The sequence below is a fragment of the Perognathus longimembris genome, chromosome 1 (assembly GCF_023159225.1).
Source record: "Perognathus longimembris pacificus isolate PPM17 chromosome 1, ASM2315922v1, whole genome shotgun sequence".
Classification (NCBI taxonomy): domain Eukaryota; kingdom Metazoa; phylum Chordata; class Mammalia; order Rodentia; family Heteromyidae; genus Perognathus; species Perognathus longimembris.
Genome location: NC_063161.1, coordinates 39936598 through 39955093, shown reverse-complemented (window position 1 = coordinate 39955093; position 18496 = coordinate 39936598). Strand labels below are relative to the sequence as shown.

The following is an 18496-nucleotide window of genomic DNA, read 5'->3' as shown; positions in this document are numbered from 1 at the left end:
TTTGCCAATGTAAACAATAAAATAGTTTATTTAAAATTTTTATCACGGGGCTGGGAATATGGCCTAGTGGTAGAGTGCTTGCCTCGTATACATGAAGCTCTGGGTTCGATTCCTCAGCACCACATATACAGATAAAAGCCAGAAGTGGCGCTGTGGCTCTAGTGGTAGAGTGCTAGCCTTGAGCAAAAAGAAGCCAGGGACAGTGCTCAGGCCCTGAGTCTATGGCCCAGGACTGGCAACAAAAACAAAACAAATAAACAAAATAAAATTTTTATCACTTTTACTTCTTATTTCAGTTTCCCTTCCTAAAGTACATCCACGTTATGATTTAGATGGAGATGCAAGCATGGCTAAGGTTAGTATTTAAGCAAATTACTATGTAAACATTTGGTTTTAAATTATCCTGTCAGTAGTAGAGGCATAGCATTGTGTCTTTATATGTGCTTATGTGAGTTAGGAACTTACTCCTTTAAATTGTTACCTTTTCCAAATTATTTGTGTTCTCTCTACTTGGTATCCTTTCTTGAAATTATTATAAGAAAATTTTCTCTATCAATTAGATAAAATTAATGAAATATTTTATTAGTTACAGCTACACTTAGCTTTTTGACATTGGTAGTTATGTTTTATATTAATCTGATAGGAATATGGAAGCCTGAAAATGTGTATGTTTAAGTTTTTCATACCTTATACAACAGTGGCACCAAATACTGACACCTCTTATTTTTCCATCAGGCAGTAACTGGGGTTGTGTGTTATGCCTGTAGGATTGCCAGTACTTTGCTGCTTTATCAGGAATTAATGCGAAAGGGAATTCGGTGGTTGATGTAAGTAGCAGATTGAAATGTTTAGCTTATTCTTCTGCTAGATCTCCCTGAATAATGGATAATCACCCCTTGTTGATACTCAGCCAATTCAGACTAGTTAGAGCCAGAGCTTGATTTTTGTTTTTCTATTTGCTTCACAGTTAGCTTACAAACACAGTTGGTGGAGCTGGGCACCCATGGCTCATGCCTATAATCCTAGCTACTCTGGGGCTGTGATCTGAGGGTTGTGGCCTAAAGCCATGTAGGTGGGAAAGTCTGTAAGACTCTTATCTCCAACTAATCACTAGAAAGCTGGAAGTGGATTATGGCTCAAGTGGTAGTGCTCTAGCCTTGAGTACAAAAGTTCAGGCACAGCACCCGATCCCTAATTCAAGCCCCAGGATTAGCACAAAACAACAACAACAACAACAACAAAAAAAAACAGTTAATGGCTAGTTTTCATTTATTTCTTAAAATAACCTTGTGAAATGGAAAGGACAAATAGAACTTAAACCTTAAAACTACAGTGTGAGGGCTGGGAATATGGCTTAGTGGTAGAGTGCTTGCCTTGCATGCAGGAAGCCCACATAAACAGAAAAAGCCAGAAGTGGTGCTATGGCTCAAGTGGTAGAGTGCTAGTCTTGAGCAAAAAGAGGCCAGGAACAGTGCTCAGGACCTGAGTCCCAAGCCCCAGGCCTGACAAACAACAAAAACAAAACAAAAAAAAAAAAAACCTACAATGTGATTTCCAAAGACTTTGACTTAGTGATTATTTTGTTGTCTTGGAAGACTTTGGCATTGTCATAATTCAGTACAGTGTATTCTTCCTATGGGTTAAGTCCTCAGCATCTTCCTCCATGGCCTACCTTTTTCCTAAATAAAGTCATATTTACTTTCTTAAACAGCATTATAGAATACACATACTGTATAATTTACCCATTAAAAATGTACAATTGTGTGATTTTTATATGTTCACAGAGCTATAAAACCATTACCTTTTAAGTTTAGAACACTTTGATCACCCTAAACCAATTGCTCACCATTTTCTCCCAAACCACCCAGCCCTAGGCAACCACTAAAACAATGTCTCTATAGATCTACCAATTCCAGATGTATCGTATTAAATGCAATCATAGATGAGCATATAGACTCACCTTAAAAATAGTCTAAAAACTAATTTTTATTAATATCTAGAACAGAATTATTAATATATAATATACATAATATGTGATAATAATTCTAATCTAGAACAGAATATTATTACCCAGTTAAGTATTCTATTCCTGGAAGCATAAAAAAGAGTTACTATACTTTTATTCATATTTACATGCTACTTTGTAGTGTGCTGGTATACTTAATAATAAGCAAGAAAACGTAAGTGATTCCTTAGATAAACTAATGGAAATAATGTTATTTTGTAGTGAATTAGTTAAAGATGATTACAATGAAACTGTTCATAAAAAGACAGAAGTTGTGATTACATTGGATTTCTGCATCAGAAACATTGAGAAAACTGTGAAAGCGTAAGTAGACTTTCTTCTTTGCTAGCTGTGGAAAAGTATTATTTAATTCTATTTAGTTTAGTTGTCTCATAGCATGCTGTGCAAGTGCTTGTGTTAGAGTATTCTTTGGATAGAGGTTGGTCCATCCTAAGGAGAAAAATAACAGTTTTCTCCATAAGAAACGAACACCATCTCTGGTGGCATTTTACCATTCCTTTGTAAAGGACAAGATAAAAGGAGATAAAAAAGTATATCATGTCTAGCAGAAACTCTGATTAGGTAAATGTGAAACCTCTTACCAACTAAGGAAATAGGAAGAAGTGTCTCTAGAATGACAATTTGTGAGTATTTTTAGAATTTTAGGAATTACTTTTGCTCTATTCTTTTATTTAATTCATTCATTCATTTCTGGCCATTTTCTGTATATGTGGTGCTGGGGAATCAAACCCAGGGCTTCATGTATACAAGGCAAGCACTCTTGCCACTAGGCCATATCCCCAGCCCGAAATCTTTGTTGTTGTTGTTGTTGTTGTTGTTGTTGTTGTTGTTTTTGCCAATCCTGGGGCTTGAACTCAGGGCCTGTGCACTGTCCTGGCTTCTTTTCATTCAAGGCTTTTTGGTTTATTCTTATTTGTAAGGTTTATGTCTGGAAGGTTTTTGAAAAATTGATCATTTAAACTGCCTTTTTTTCTAAGATTGCAGAGGAAACAGTAAATGAAGTCAGAATCTATTACTGACCTCTATTAATTCTGAAATCTAAAATTTTTGCCATTATACTAGCATAAGATTATTTGAGGGGCTGGGAATATGGCCTAGTGGCAAGAGTGCTTGCCTCGTATACATGAAGCCCTGGGTTCGATTCCCCAGCACCACATGTATAAAAAACGGCCAGAAGTGGCGCTGTGGCTCAAGTGGCAGAGTGCTAGCCTTGAGCAAAAGGAAGCCAGGGACAGTGCTCAGGCCCTGAGTTCCAGGCCCAGGACTGGCCACAAAAAAAAAAAAAGATTATTTGAAATTAATTTGTCTGTTTAATTTCATCTTTATCTGAGCTACGCTCAGTGGATATCTCAGATAGTAGCAAACCCTAGATAAAAACACTACAGTATAAGACAGTGAGTGAGTAGTATACATAGTGTGAATACGCAGGATGACTGGGCATTCAAGTCCCAAGCTGGAAGGAACAAAGGGCATATGACTTCAACACACTGCTCAGAAGAACATGAACTTAAAAACTATGAACTATTTCTGATTTCTTACTTTTATTTGTTTGGTTTTGGTTTTTCCCAGTCCTGGGGCTTGAACTCAGGACCTGAGCACTGTCCCTGACTTCTTTTTGCTCGGGGCTAGCACTCTGCTACTTGAGCCACAGCACCACTTCCGGCTTTTTCTATATACATGGTGCTGAGGAATCAAACCCAGGGCTTCACGTATAGGAGACGAGCACTTTACCACTAGGCCATATTCCCAGCCCTTGATTTCTTACTTTTAGACAAGCATTGACCACCACTGACTGAAACTATAGAAGGCAAAACCCACAGATCAGGGGAAATGACTATATATAAAAATATCTTCTCTGGGGCTAGGAATATGGCCTAGTGGCAAAGTGCTTGCCTCGTATACATGAAATCCTAGGTTCGATTCCCCAGTACCACATATATAGAAAACAACCAGAGGTGGCGCTGTGGCTCAAGTGGCAGAGTGCTAGCCTTGAGCAAAAAGAAGCCAGGGACAGTGCTCAGGCCCTGAGTCTAAGCCCCAGGACTGGCCAAAAAAAAAAAAAAAATATATATATATATATATATATATATTTATATTCTTCGGCAAGGTTTTCTTATAACCTGGTAGCTTTTAGACTTTGAATAAAATTTTTATTAAATAGTTATAATAAAGAATAAGTAGTTATATACAATTTTAAATTATAAAAACTCAAAATAGCTGTGTGCTGGTGGCTCACACCTGTAATTCTAGCTACTCAGGAAGCTGAGATCTGAGGATCAAGGTTCAAAGCCAGCCCAGGCAGGAAAGCCTATGAGACCCTTAGCTCCAATTTAATCACCAGAAAACTCAAAGTGGAGCTATGGCTCAAAGTGGTAGAGCATTAGCCTTAAGCTAAAAAAAAAAAGCTCAGTGATAGCACCTAGAGTTCCCTGAGTTCGAGCCCCACTACAACCAACCAAAACAAAAACTCTCAAAATAATTCATAAAACATCTTTTAAAATATGTGCATTTATTTATTATACTCATTTTTTTTCCTGTGACTGACTTCATGCAGATACGAAAAGTTGATGAAGATTCACCTAGAAGCAGCAGAGTTAGGTGAAATTTCAGACATACACACCAAGTTGTTGAGAGTAAGTATTTGCAAAAGTATGAAAATTGTAAGGCCATAATCTGTTTTTTTAATGGAAAAATTGCACTTAAACTTTCTTAGAGCAGTGAGATTTCTACAAATCTCCAGACAAAATGTAGCCTTTTCCCATCTTTAGAGACTTACAATAATTAATACCTTTACTGCTGTGAAATTCTTTTTTTTTTTTTTTTTTTTTTTTGGCCAGTCCTGGGCCTTGGACTCAGAGCCTGAGCACTGTCCCTGGCTTCCTTTTGCTCAAGGCTAGCACTCTGCCACTTGAGCCACAGCGCCACTTCTGGCCATTTTCTGTATATGTGGTGCTGGGGAATCGAACCCAGGGCCTTATGTATATGAGGCAAGCTCTCTTGCCACTAGGCCATATCCCCAGCCCCGTGAAATTCTTTATAACATTTACAAATGCCTACTGTGTTTTTAAACTTGCATAGCTATCTGTCCCTTTCCCCTCCCCGACCCATCCTTCACTTCCTGGTTTTGAAATCTAATGCTCTTATGTTGCAGTTAAAGCAAGTTTATGAGTGCAAGTTACATGCATCTGAATATAGGGTGCTTAAACTTGTTTAGAAAGAAATGCAAAATAGGAAAATATCAGATCGTTTCCAAAATAAAGGTAAAGAAAGAAAGATTGATAATTCTCAGGGCAGTGGATCATTTCTGTAACTAGAAAAGGCAACAAGTCTGTACCAATAGATACAGATACAGATTTAAAGTCGTTGCTCTCTCATTTAAATACATTATAGAGGTTCAGGGATTATTTCCAGGGCTGTTGCTATTTATGTAGCTGTTCCTGGTTGGCCACATAAGGCCTTCAATTCTTTGTATCCTTGTTTTTTTCTCAAAAATAGGCCATTTTGTGGCTTCATGGTAGACAAGTAGTAGATCACCTTAACTAGCAAATAAAAGGCCCTGAGTTGAATCCTACTAACAAAGTATAAAAAATAGACCATTTATTTCCTTACTCATCTCATGTGTTGTGCCAATTAAATGATATAGAAAAAATACTATATTCTTGCAAGTTTTAAGTATTTAACATGTTCATTAAATAAATGTTACGTTATGGGGGGGGAGAAGGAGGAGGTTTCCATCTTACAATGAACTTTGGGTGTTGCTTTTCCTCAGTTTTATATCTCAAATAGTGAGTTTCCAAAACATGAGTCATGAACAAGTAATAAGTTGTGAAGTTTGGTGCATTGCAATCAGCAGTTTTGCTTTTTTTTTTTTTTTAACAGTATGAGTCAAAATGTTAGAGTGCATTAAGCATTAGGAAATTATGGTCCCATGAAATTCTCAGTTCACTTGTTTACAGACTTTAAAACGTTAAACTGAATTAAAACAAAGTGAATTTCTACTGACACTTGATCCAAAAATTTGAAAATTTCTGCTATGAAATGATTGGAAGTCAGAGACAAAAAAGATGGTTATCCCCAATATTAACCTGCATTTAAATAAAGAGTGCTCTGTTGTTATAATGTTTTGCATATTTTTCCCTGCTTTTGGCCTAGAGCTTGATTTAGCTCATGTACTGGCAATAGATATTCATTCTCAGTGCTAAAAGCATTGTTTGCTTTTAGCATTGTTTGCTTTCAGTCAAAATTGTTTCATTTTAGTGACATTTTTATGAGATTTGCATTTCTTATGTGAACCAAAGGAGAGATGAGTGAATGGCTTAATGATAGTCTTTAAGGACTAGCAGTCTCGTCTTCTAACTTGAAGCCAGCTTCTTTTCACTAGACTGCATTGATTTTCCTCATAAGCAGTTGAGTTGTGTTCTTTCCCTAATGAAGACATTAAAAAACTTTTAGGGGCTGGGGATATGGCCTAGTGGCAAGAGTGCCTGCCTCGGATACACGAGGCCCTAGGTTCGATTCCCCAGCACCACATATACAGAAAATGGCCAGAAGCGGCGCTGTGGCTCAAGTGGCAGAGTGCTAGCCTTGAGCGGGAAGAAGCCAGGGACAGTGCTCAGGCCCTGAGTCCAAGGCCCAGGACTAGCCAAAAAAAACCAAAACTTTTAGTTATTAATTAGAACGTAAATTCTAACAATTAATAGAATGATTAATGTAAGGAACATTTGAGTATAAATTGTAATGACTAAAACATTAGAATATAAACTCTTAATTTATTAATAGAAAAAAATACCACATATGCTTACTACCCAAGCAATGGTTATTAAAAGTTTTTTCAGTGTCCTGAAATAGTACAGGACACCGTCTTCCTTCATACCTCCTCTGCTTCTCTCTTCTTCCTCTTCACACTGGAGTTTGAACCCAGGGCCTTCTGCTGGCTAGGATGGTGTTTTACCACTTGAGTCAAGACTCCAGCCCTCTTGTTGCTAGGTATTTTGGAGATAGAATCTGGTGAACTTTTCTGCCCCAGCTAGCCTCAAAGCAGTTTGATCTTCTAGAACTTACTCACCTAAGTAGCTAGGATAGGCATGAGATTTTAGTGCCCATCTGATGTAAGTTTCATTTAGTAAATTGAGTTTCCATCTTTGTTATCAGTTATTGGGGTTCTTCTGTCCCTCATTTTTTCAGGGCCAGAGGATCTGATTCATCTATCTAATGCAATATGCCTTGGCCACACATGGGTGGATGGATAAGGAGTGTGTGGAATATTTTGATGCACAGTTTCATATGGAAGGAGAAAGGTCTTGTTCATAAAAGGGGGTGGGGAGTGCCTAGCTACCAAAACAGGGAGGTATAGATTTGGGGAAAACGGAAATAAATAAATAAATAAATAAGGGCTGGGAATATAGCTTAGTGGTAGAGTGCTCGCCTTGCATGCATGAAGCTCTGGGTTCGATTCCTCAGCAACATATAAAGAGGAAAAAGACAGAAGTGGTGCTATGGCTCAAGTGGCAGAGCGCTAGCCTTGAGCAAAAAGAAGCCAGAGACAGTGCTCAAGCCCTGAGTCCAAGCCCCAGGACTGGCAAAAACAAAACAAACAAATAATAAATTTATATATTAAAATATTTACATATATGAAATATTTATATTTTTAAAAATCCCAGGGGCTAGCAATGTGGCTTTACTGGTAGAGTGCTTGCCTGGCATGCATGAAGCCCTGGTTCGATTCCTCAGTGCCACATAAACAGAAAAAGCCAGAAGTGGCACTGTGGCTCGAGTGATAGAGCGGCAGAGCTCAGAGACAGTGCCCAGGCCCTGAGTTCAAGCCCTAGGACTGGCAAAAAAAAAAAAAAAAAATCTCAGGAGATATGTATATATATATGAATATTCATTATTTTAAATAGGAAAGAGTTCTATATGTATAACTTTAAAAACAATGTAGTCATTGACATTCAATCTTAATTGATACTTTTTACCAAAGTCCAATTATATTTAGTTTTAATTTATCTCATTCAACTTTGTAATAGATAACTATAAGATTTTGCTCAATTTGTTTACAGGTATTAATTCATTCATTTATCTAGTTGGTCAGTTCATTTATTCAGTATACTTAAGGGACCCTCTGAAGACATGGAGCTCAGTTTATGGTACTGAGTTGGGCAAAAAGATAAGCAGAGTTGTTTTTTTAATCAAACATTTATTACACAATAGATCAAATCAGCAGCTTTTTAAGTGGTATTCTAAGGTGGTTGAAAGTCTCAGTGGCCTTTGTCAAAAAGTGGTGTGGATGTTTGTTCATGTTTCTGCTGAGCCTTAACTTCTTCCCACCTGCTGGTTCCTAAAACTTTCCTCACTATTCCCACACCAGCCTGAAAGACCACCATCTTATCTGTTGCTCTTCTGTGTAAGATTTCCTACCATAAAATAAAGGCTTTAAATTTTTGAACTTCCCAAATACTGCTTTAACCATTTACATACCTGTTCGATCTATAAAAGTATCTTCTAATTCTTGACCCCAAATAATAGGAATCGTGTTTATACAGGCCTAAAGTTCTCATCTTCTTGATGAAAAACAAATATTTTGGACCAATTTGGCATAATCAAGTAGAAAATGCTCACGGTGAAGGAGGGTCTGTATTATACTTCGAGGGGAATAATAAAATACATGTAGCTTCTTAGTTTAACATAGTTGAACATGAATGTATGGAATTTTTTGTTTCTAAAGCAGAACTGATTTTAGTAGGTAGAACCCAATAATTGTGAATGGGTCTTCCTGTCTGTCTCTAGGGAGCTAGTGGAAGTCAACCCAGTCATGCGGCCCTTCTAAGGGCCAACATTCTGCTTGAGTTCTAATGTTCTGTGAGTCTACAGCTCAAAAAAAAAAAAAAAAAAAAAGCTTCAGAACAAGGGACTTTGAAGGCCCTAGTGTTGAGGAACATGCATCTTCCCTTCTGGGGCACATGGGGTTCTCCTGCCTTATAGAGCTTTCCTGCTACAGTAGGAGGTATGTGGTTAAGATGGGGGTACAGGGGTATCAAGAACCCATGGTTGACTTTTCTAGGTGAGATCAGGGACCCTGGGAGGAAGAGGCACAGGCCAAAGCCAGTGGCTAAACCTCAGGTAGACAGCACGCCTGCTTCCTGTCCTCTCAGCTAGGAGCTCCCTCTAGCTCATCTGTCAAGGCTTGGGTTGCAAAGACAGAAATGACAGGTTCCCCATGCCCCAGCTCCCAATGGCTTGTGGCTAGAGCTAGAGGAGAACTTGGGCAGATGCTTGAAGGGATCAGGAGCCCCTCCCAGACCAAAAACAAAAAACAAAACAAACAAACAAAAAAAAACCACAGCCATTTAATTCTAACCTTCATCCTTTCTTAGTAAGTTTTACAATTACTCATAACATGATAGGTAAGCAATACATTTCCTAAGCTTAACTAAGCTTAATTTTAGACAGGATTGGATAAGGCTTTTGTTCATTTACTTTTTTTTTGCATGGGGCCTGGGGCTTGAACTCTGGCCTAGGTGTTGTCCCTGAGCTCCTTTTGCTCAAGGCTAGTTTAACATGAGATGCATTGACATGTCCTGCTTTTTCTGTGATAAATTGGACTTCCCTGCCTGACCTGGCTTTGAACTAATTGATCCTCAGATCTCAGCCTCCTGAGTAGGATTACAGGCCTGAGCCACTGGTATCTAGCTGTTCCTTTGCCTTCCTTCCTTCCTTCCTTCCTTCCTTCCTTCCTTCCTTCCTTCCTTCCTTCCTTCCTTCCTTCCTTCCTTCCTTCCTTCCTTCCCTTTCTTTCTTTCCCTCTTTCTCTCTTTCTCTCTCTCTCTTTCTCTTTTGCTCTTTCTTTCCCTCCCTCCCTCCTTCCCTCCCTCCCTCCCTCCCTCCCTTCCTTCCTTTCTTCCTTTCTTTTTTTGCCAGTCCTGAGGCTTGACTTCAGGGCCTGAGCACTGTGCCTGGCTTCTTTTTGCTCAAGACTTCTTTCTACTCCACCACTTGAGCCACAGCACCACTTTTGGCTTTTTCGATGTATGTAGTGCTGAGGAATTGAACCCAGGGTTTTATGTATGGGAGGCAAGCACTTTACCACTAGGCCTTATTCCCAGCCCCTCATTTTTTAAAAAAATTATTTATTTATTTTGACAGTACTGGGGATTTAAAGGTGTCACTCTTTTAGGAGGCAGGAACTCTACCACTCCAGCCATAGCTCCAGCCCTTTTTTGCCCTGGTTATTTTCAAGGTAGGTCATTCCATGCCTGGGCCAGCCTGGGCCGCAGTCCTACTTTTGCTTCTCTGTGTCACTAGGATGGCTAAATCCAACCACCACAGCCAGCCATTAGTTGAAATGGAGTCTCAAAGACTTCTGCCCAGGCTGGCCTCTAGCTATGATACTTCGTTCTCTGGCCTGAGCCACCACACATGGCCTTAGTTTTCATTTTTAAGAGCCACTGTCTTTTTGGCTCTTTATAGACAAAGCACATATTGTACAGACATACATACCTTCATATTCCACTGGGGACTTTCGTAATGGTTCTCTTCTTTAATGTATATAACTCTCAGTGCAAATGAATATTAACTAATTTTTTCAGGAAAATAAACACAATTGAACAATTAAAAGTGTTTAGCAAGAAACTTATTGGTCATACCTATAACCAAAGCCATTGAGAGGCTGAGATCAAAGGATTGAGGTTTGAAGCCAACCTGGCCAGAAAAGTCCACAAGACATTGTCTCCAAAATAACCAGCAAAAAGCCCACCGGGAAACATGGCTCAAGTGGTAGAGTGCCAACCTTGATTGAGAAAGCTGAGTGAATGCAGAGCCCTGAGTTCAAGGCCCAGTACCAGTGTACGTGTGTGCACGCACACGCGCGCACACACACACAAAAGTAATTATTGGGATAGTTGAGTGTGTCTCATGTGACAGAGCACAGCTTGGAGTTCAAAACCTACTTAAAATTAAAAGAATATTTACTGTGCTAGGTTTATAGTTCAATAGTACTTGCCTCACATATGTAAGTTCCTGGGTTTAATGCCTAGCACTGCAAAATTAAAAAGAGAGAAAAGAGTAACTACATGAAATGTCTTAGCAGTGTTTTAATAGTAGTCTATATTTTATTATATTTTCATTGGTGGAAATTGTCCTAAGAAACTGCTCTTATATTTAAAGATGTCAATAATTAACTTGAATTGGTGTAATCTACAGAGAAATGCAGTACAGTTGGTAGACTCTGTTGGCACTGGGATGATCATTCCTGACTTTGGCAACTGGGTCTGAATCCATTGGTTTTGTTCAGCTTTCCAGCTCTCAGGGAACAATAGAAACCAGTCTTCAGGACATCGAGAGCAGACTGTCTCCTGGCGGATTGCTGGCTGATGCCTGGGCACATCAAGAAGGCACTCATCCTAAAGATAGAAAGTAGGTCATAACTTTACTGGGAGTCTTTAATCTTCTTAAATGTCCTTTTCATATCAATTCAGTTAATTTTTTTGTTTTTTCTTTCTTAAATAGTGTAGAAAAACTACAAGTCCTGTTAAATTGCATCACAGAGATTTACTATCAGTTCAAAAAAGACAAAGCAGAACGTAGTAAGTAAAATTTGCTGATTGTTCATCTGTTGACATCAGACAGTAACTAGTTATAATTCCGTTGAATTAATGTGGTATATTTGTAAGAATGACTACTTCACTTACATGTTTTAGAGATATGATTCTATTAGAAAACAACTTGAATGTGCAAAACATTGTACTTAAAAATCAGTCTTTGGAATATGTTATATCAGACTCGTAAATTCCAAAGAGTTTTGAGGCCAGGCAGATAAGAGCCAAGATTGAGAGGAGCCAGGGAGGACTGAGGAGACTGGAGCATAGATAGTCCATCCAGAGAGGTCACTGGTGACACACAGATCACCCAGTGTGGACCCCAGGCTGCCCATTTCTTAGGAAAATCTAGGGGTACCAGTTAGCATGCCTGCCTTGCAAATGCAAGGACCAGAATTCAGATCCAAGTACTTCCCCTTTCCCCCAATAAAAGAAAAGCTAGAGGGCTGGGTGTGGTATCTTGTGCCCATAATTCTAGCTGCTTAGGAGACAAAGATTGGGAAGATTCATGTTCAAGGCCAGGCTGAGCAAAAAAAGTAAGACTGCCCTCTCAGAACAAGCTACCTATCTGCAATATGGGAGGCATAGGTTAGAAGGACTGGGATCTGAGGTTGACCTTAGGCTGAAATAACTGGAGCAGAAGGGGGTTAGAGATGTGGCACAATGGTGGAGCACTGGCCTAGCAAGTGCAAAGCCCTGACTTCAAATCCCAGTGTTTGAAGGAAAAGAAAAAGATTGAAATACGGATTTTGATAGAAATAGCCTAGTTTTTAATTGTTGGCAGTTAATTTTGTGTGTGTGTTAACATTGTGCAGTCCAATTAAGTCTGTAACTCATGTTTAGCCCATAGGCCACAAGTCTGGTATCTGCTTCAAACTCTTAGCTATTTTGAAGCAATAATCTCAAAAGAAAAAGTACTGTTCATGATATTGCAATTCCATATGAACACAAATGTATGTTATTTTCTTATTTCTAGGACTGGCTTATAATGAAGAACAAATCCATAAATTTGATAAGTAAGTGTCTAGACTGTGTTTAATAAGTTGGCTATTTTCATAGCTATTTCATTGGCCTTTATTTATATGATTCTGCTTTAAAAATCAGTTTCAGCAACAAATAATTATTTGCCTTGACTTTATTGACTGTTACTCTGACTACATTATTGAAGCCTGTTCATCTGGTCCCTGATTGGAAGTGGCCAGGACAAGAAAGACTCTGGGATGAGGGTGGGGGGTGGGGGTGGTAAACAGTTTTGCTCAGTTGCTTACTGCCTCAGGTGCTGTATTTGGAAGAGGGTAGAGATCAAGAAAGAAGCAAGGGCAGACATAACAACTACCTTCTTAGTAAATATTTTGGTAACATACTCTGTTTTGAATCATCTTTTTCCTTTTGCTGCTATAATGTCTACCCTAGAAATTTTTCCTTTCTACTGTAAATGTTCAAAAGCCACACAGTCATTTGAGTAAATATTTAGGAAGCGTTTGAATATGTTTAAATATATAAAGTAGAAACAGTGAAGTTGGTTTAAGCCTTTTGGGTTATTTCTAAATTTACAGGCAAAAGTTGTATTACCATGCAACAAAAGCTATGACCCACTTTACAGATGAATGTGTTAAAAAGTATGAAGCATTTTTGGATAAGTCTGAAGAATGGATGAGGTAAGGACACTCTTTTGGGGGTGATAATGTGTACTGTATATTGTGAGAATTTTACACTAAGTGCTTATTAACAAATTCTTTTTGATTTTTAGAAAGATGCTTCATCTTAGGAAACAGTTATTATCTCTAACAAGTCAGTGTTTTGATATTGAAGAAGAAGTATCAAAGTATCAAGATTACACTAATGAGGTACAGTATAAGGCTCAATCCCTACTATCACCAAAAAAGTGTCTATTAAAATATTTTATCCTAGTAGGAGAAATTAAAATTCAGTTCTCCTAAATTTATGCTGATCATTAAGAAGGGAGAGGTAGGACATATTTCCTATGCCTATAGTCCATTTTAATATAATTTTTATTTGTTTTTTGGTCAGTCATAAGACCTGAACTCAGGGCCTGGGTGTGTGTTCACTGTCCCTGAGCAATTTATGCTCAAGGCTAGTGCTCTACCCCTTTGAGCCACAGCACCATTTTCTTAATATGCATTTTAATTCGTTTTAAGAATTTAGATGTTTGGCAGCAAAACTTTTGGGTAAATCATTCTTATATCATTTGTAAGAAAAGTTAAAAGGGTATAGCTGTAAAATTAGTCTGTGAGCCATCCTAAGTAGTTCTTATTCTGAAATGTAGCTTTCTGACATTTTAGTTACAAGAAACTCTGCCTCAGAAAATGTTTGCAGCCTCCAGTGGACTCAAACATACCATGACCACAATCTACCCAAGTTCTAACACATTAGTGGAAATGACTCTTGGGTAAGAGACTTACTTGAAAATTATAATTTACTTTTATTGCTGTTTATAATATTGTTCTGATATTTTTTAAATCTTGATATATATTGTGAAATACATTGTTGAGTGATGTTATTTAATGATGAGTTAGAGCTACAGAACTAAAACCTAATATAAATATAATTCTAAAATATGCACACACTTCCTTTCCTTTCTCCTTTCCTTTGCCAGTCCTGGGGCTTGAACTCAGGGCCTGGGCACTATCCCTGAGCAGAGTTTGTGGTCCAGGCTAGTGTTCTACCATTTAAGTCAGAGCACCACTTACAGGTTTTTTGACATTTAATTGGCGATAAGAGTCTCATGGGCTTTCCTGCCAGGGTCCTGAGTAGCTAGGATTACAGGCATGATCCACCATCACCCAGTTATGTGTGTACTTTTCTAAGCAGAGATGCTTGTTTTCTTTATTTTGTATGAGTAGTATGAAGAAATTAAAGGAAGAAATGGAAGGAGTGGTTAAAGAACTTGCTGAAAATAATCATATTTTAGAAAGGTGAGTAAAGCAGAACTCATATGGTGATTATTGTTTCTCTTGTTTGAATCCTCTGAATTTACTCAGCAGTCTCTTTATTTCATTAAGCAATCTTATTATTGTTTTATTGAGCTCATTGATTAGACTTTATTCCTCTTCACTCTCGCTAAGTCCTTTATTGTAGCATTATTGGTTTTTGAGGAAGACATGTTACTTTGTTGTTTCATGAATTTTGTAATCTTAAACTGGAGCCAAGATCAGGGTCCAAGATAAGGAGATTTCAGTCTCCTGTGTCTTTTCACTTGGTGGTTTCTTCCAGCTTCCTTCAGCCCGGGGTGGTCCCTGGGTGATGGTGAGTAGACTGGAAGGGCGGGTCTTGATCTACAGAGAGTTGATTTCAGTGCTCCAGACACTGTGTGTGGAACTTTCCTCCCCTCAGACTGAGGAAGCTTGCTTTCAAGCTTGATATGTTCTAATGAAGATCCGTTTAGATGAATATAGCATGCCAGGTACATCATTGTGTTCTGGGAAAATCTTCCTTAACCAAGGTGAAAGTGAGAGTAGGAAAGAGTGCTAATAAAATACTAGTAGATGATTGGTTATATAGGATTGAAAGGGGTGCGAGCTCAGCTTTGTGGGAGAACTTAATAGGAATGTGGAGTGAGAGAAATAGGAAAAAATTAGTTAATATTGTATTGGATTAGGGAGTAGGGGAGGTGAATAAAAATAAAGTTCAGACAAAAATAAAAAACCAGACGGCATCAGTGATCACAAAGGAAAGCTGGAAATGGAGCCTTGAGAAAAAGGAGAAAAAACAACAACTCAGGTACAGTGCTCAGGCCCTCAGTTCAAGAGCCTTAGGACTGGCACCAAAAAAAGAAAATTATGGAGAAAAGGAGGAAATTACATAAAAAAAAACTATCAACAAAATGATGTTCAAATGATTTAGTTACAAACGTGAGTTTAGGTAATAAGGACTAGAATGAACAAGCCAGGGGTGGAAGAGAATGAGTAAGGGAAGCATTCCAGTTGTAGATAGAAGGAGGATATAAATGGGGAAGAGCTATGGGAAGAGAAAGATACTGTGATTCAAAAGAGAATTCTAAAAGGCAGGTATTAGGCTTCAGATATGACTTCAGAGAAAAGGAAAAGGAGAAGAAAATTTAAAAAAAAAATTATAATAGTCCTGTGCTAGAATGTAGATGTTAAAAGGCAAGAAAAGAAAATCCAGACAGTTAAACAAATACAATACTCACATGAAAACAGCAACAGTGACAGACTTACAGTAATAGAACACAAAACATGAATCTTTCACTGTGCCTGTGTGGCCGTATATGTATATTTACATGTAGACTTCTCTGTGCATGCAAGAGTCTGCTTTAGGTCTGCGTGTGAGGCCTTTGCTTTCCTAAAGCCTTCTATCCAGAATTGGTCTTTAGACTTTAAGCTGATGGCTGATGTCTAAACTCTTGTTACCTAAAAGGTGCAGTCTTTATTCATATTTCCATTCAAAACGTAGAATGATTGGATCACAGCCTTTGTACCTGACTTTCCCATTATCATCAGCATAACTTCCCATGTAACCGGGTTCCATTCCTTACTGTCCCTTGAGTATGTCACATTTCCAATTCTATTTCTTAGCTTATAAATCCTTCCTCACCAAAAAGAAATTAGCCAATTTTCTAGTTTTTACTAACATCTTCTCAATTTTATCACTCTCCAAGGAACTAAATTGTTGTTTTCATTTAATTATAACTCAACTCTTCTTCAGTAAGAAGTAGAACAAACCAGAGTGGCTTTACTTCTTTAAAATTAACTGTTTATTCCTTTGAAAAGTGTTCTGTATGTTTCTTTGAAATGTTGGGGCCAGAGGTTGAGGGTGTCATTTAAGTGCCTGCCTCGCATGTGTAAGGTCCCAAGCTTAATTCCCAACATGAAGAGGGAGGAAAAAAAGAAAAGGAAAAAGGGAGGAAGGGAAAGAGGGAAAAAATTAGATCAAAGAAGTATATCTTTTGAGATTATCTTTTTTCTTATTATATGTGCTTTAGATTTGGCTCTTTAACGATGGACGGTGGCCTACGAAATGTGGACTGTCTTTAAAAGCTTTCGAAGAAGCTTGGGGAAAGTTTGTTTGCACGAGAAGATAACACTGGGGCATTACATGACTGCCTTTGTAGGTGATCTCTTATTTCTACAATCCAGTATTTGACACAGTCATGTAAATATGTACAATGTTGTAAATACATAAGAAGTATATAAATTTTTGGCTGCTGTTCAGATGTAATTTTGTCTTTTAACATTTATAAGAACATGAGGCAGTTGACTTCAGTGATCCCTAAAAGAAAGCCATGGCCAGCAATCTGTCAAGATGCTCGCCCTCCCCTCTCCCAGTAAGGCTAGAGGAGTTATGTTGCTTGGTGCCTATGAGAAATATTCTTAAGTGGAACCAAAGTTGGCATCCTCACCAATCAGAAAAGACCGAGAGCTGTCACTTGTGAGTGGTGGTATGGACAGATGGCCTCTATATGTGGGGAGCAGAGTCCAGCCACTATTTTACTAGATCACAGCTCTCTTGTGAAGGATGGAATGGCATTATTTTGTTTTACATGGTGCCCATATTCCAATTTTTCTTGTATTTTTAATTTCAGATGAATGATTGAGCAAAAATTTTACAGTGAATTATTTTGAATTCATTTTTCCTTTGGCCTTATTTAAATGTATAATTGTCTTTAAAATCTAAGGTCATCTTGATTTCTTTTAAGCTGTCTGTATATTTCTTTAATTCTGCTTACTATTTCATGAAAAAATAAATCTCTCAATTTTAATGTAAGAAGTTTGTGTGTTTCTGTGTATCTAGTTTGAGAAACAGAGTACCTATTTTTCTGTTATTAGACCCAGGGCCTTCTGCATGCTAGGTAAGCCCTACCACTGTAGGTACTGTCCCTGAGCTTTTGTGCTCAATGCTAGCGTTCTACCACTTTAGCCCCAGGTCCACTTTCGGCTTTTTAGTAATTAATTGTAGCAAAGAGACTCATGGACTTTCTGGTCTGGGTTGGCTTCTAGCTACAGTCCTCAGATCTCAGCCTCCTGAGTACTAGGATTAAAGGCATGAGCTACAGCACTGGCCCAGTTTACCTTTACAGGAGCAGCAGGTTCTGAGTGGCAAATGATTTTCCCATATTTGATATAGGAACAAATTTTTGTATCTTATGAACCAGTATGCCCCCCACCCCCAGCAGAAGCTGATTTAGTTTTTTAAAGTATATATTCAAATTGCACCAAGGGGTTGCACTGTCACCATGATATTTCAGATGTGTATATGTTACATTTTGCTCACACTAGTACTTCAAGCTTGCTAGATAGGCACTCTACTGCTAAGCCACACCTCCAGTCCTCCTTTTTTTTTTTTTTTAATTTTGTTTTGTTTTTTGCCAGTCCTGGGGCTTGGACTCAGGGCCTGAGCACTGTCCCTGGCTTCTTTTTGCTCCAGGTTAGCACTCTACCTCTTGAGCCACAGCGCCACTTCCAGCATTTTCTGTTTATGTGGTGCTAAGGAATTGAACCCAGGGCTTCATTATCGCTAGGCAAGCACTCTACCACTAAGCCACATTCCCAACCCTACCTACACATTTGTTAAGAGGGTGTCTTGCCATGTTACCTAAGCTGGCCCTAAACTTAGAGTTTCAAGCCTCAGCCTCCTGAGCAGCTTGGACTATAGGTACCTACTACAGGGCTTGGCTACTCCCTCACTCCAGTAGCATTCTGAAAAAAGTAAGTATGTGAAAGAGATTCGAGGCCTAGAATTCAGAAACTTCCCAGTGAAGTACTTTGCGTGATCCTTTTACAAGTAACTTATTTAACTAGGGACACTGAACCATTTTAAACTGGAAACACATGTCTTTAAGTTGTGGGAGATTTTCTTACTTTATTTCTCTAATAACTTCCTACCTTCTGATGCTTCAGTT

The 18496-nt window shown here is 38.4% G+C and overlaps 1 protein-coding gene across 2 annotated transcripts in view; it reads left to right on the top strand.

The window, feature by feature from the left end:
- Positions 1-17356, top strand: part of Tbk1 (TANK binding kinase 1) — a 45246-nt gene extending 27890 nt beyond the window's left edge. For both annotated transcript variants that reach the window (XM_048360317.1, XM_048360324.1), the window contains 12 exons: positions 297-355; positions 736-827; positions 2228-2329; positions 4581-4659; positions 11313-11434; positions 11528-11604; positions 12593-12632; positions 13173-13274; positions 13367-13463; positions 13920-14026; positions 14481-14552; positions 16580-17356. In XM_048360317.1, coding sequence (XP_048216274.1) covers positions 297-355; positions 736-827; positions 2228-2329; positions 4581-4659; positions 11313-11434; positions 11528-11604; positions 12593-12632; positions 13173-13274; positions 13367-13463; positions 13920-14026; positions 14481-14552; positions 16580-16631 — 1001 coding nt within the window. In that variant the 3' untranslated portion in view covers positions 16632-17356. The remainder of the gene's footprint in view (positions 1-296; positions 356-735; positions 828-2227; positions 2330-4580; positions 4660-11312; positions 11435-11527; positions 11605-12592; positions 12633-13172; positions 13275-13366; positions 13464-13919; positions 14027-14480; positions 14553-16579) is intronic.
- Positions 17357-18496: the final 1140 nt, after the last annotated feature.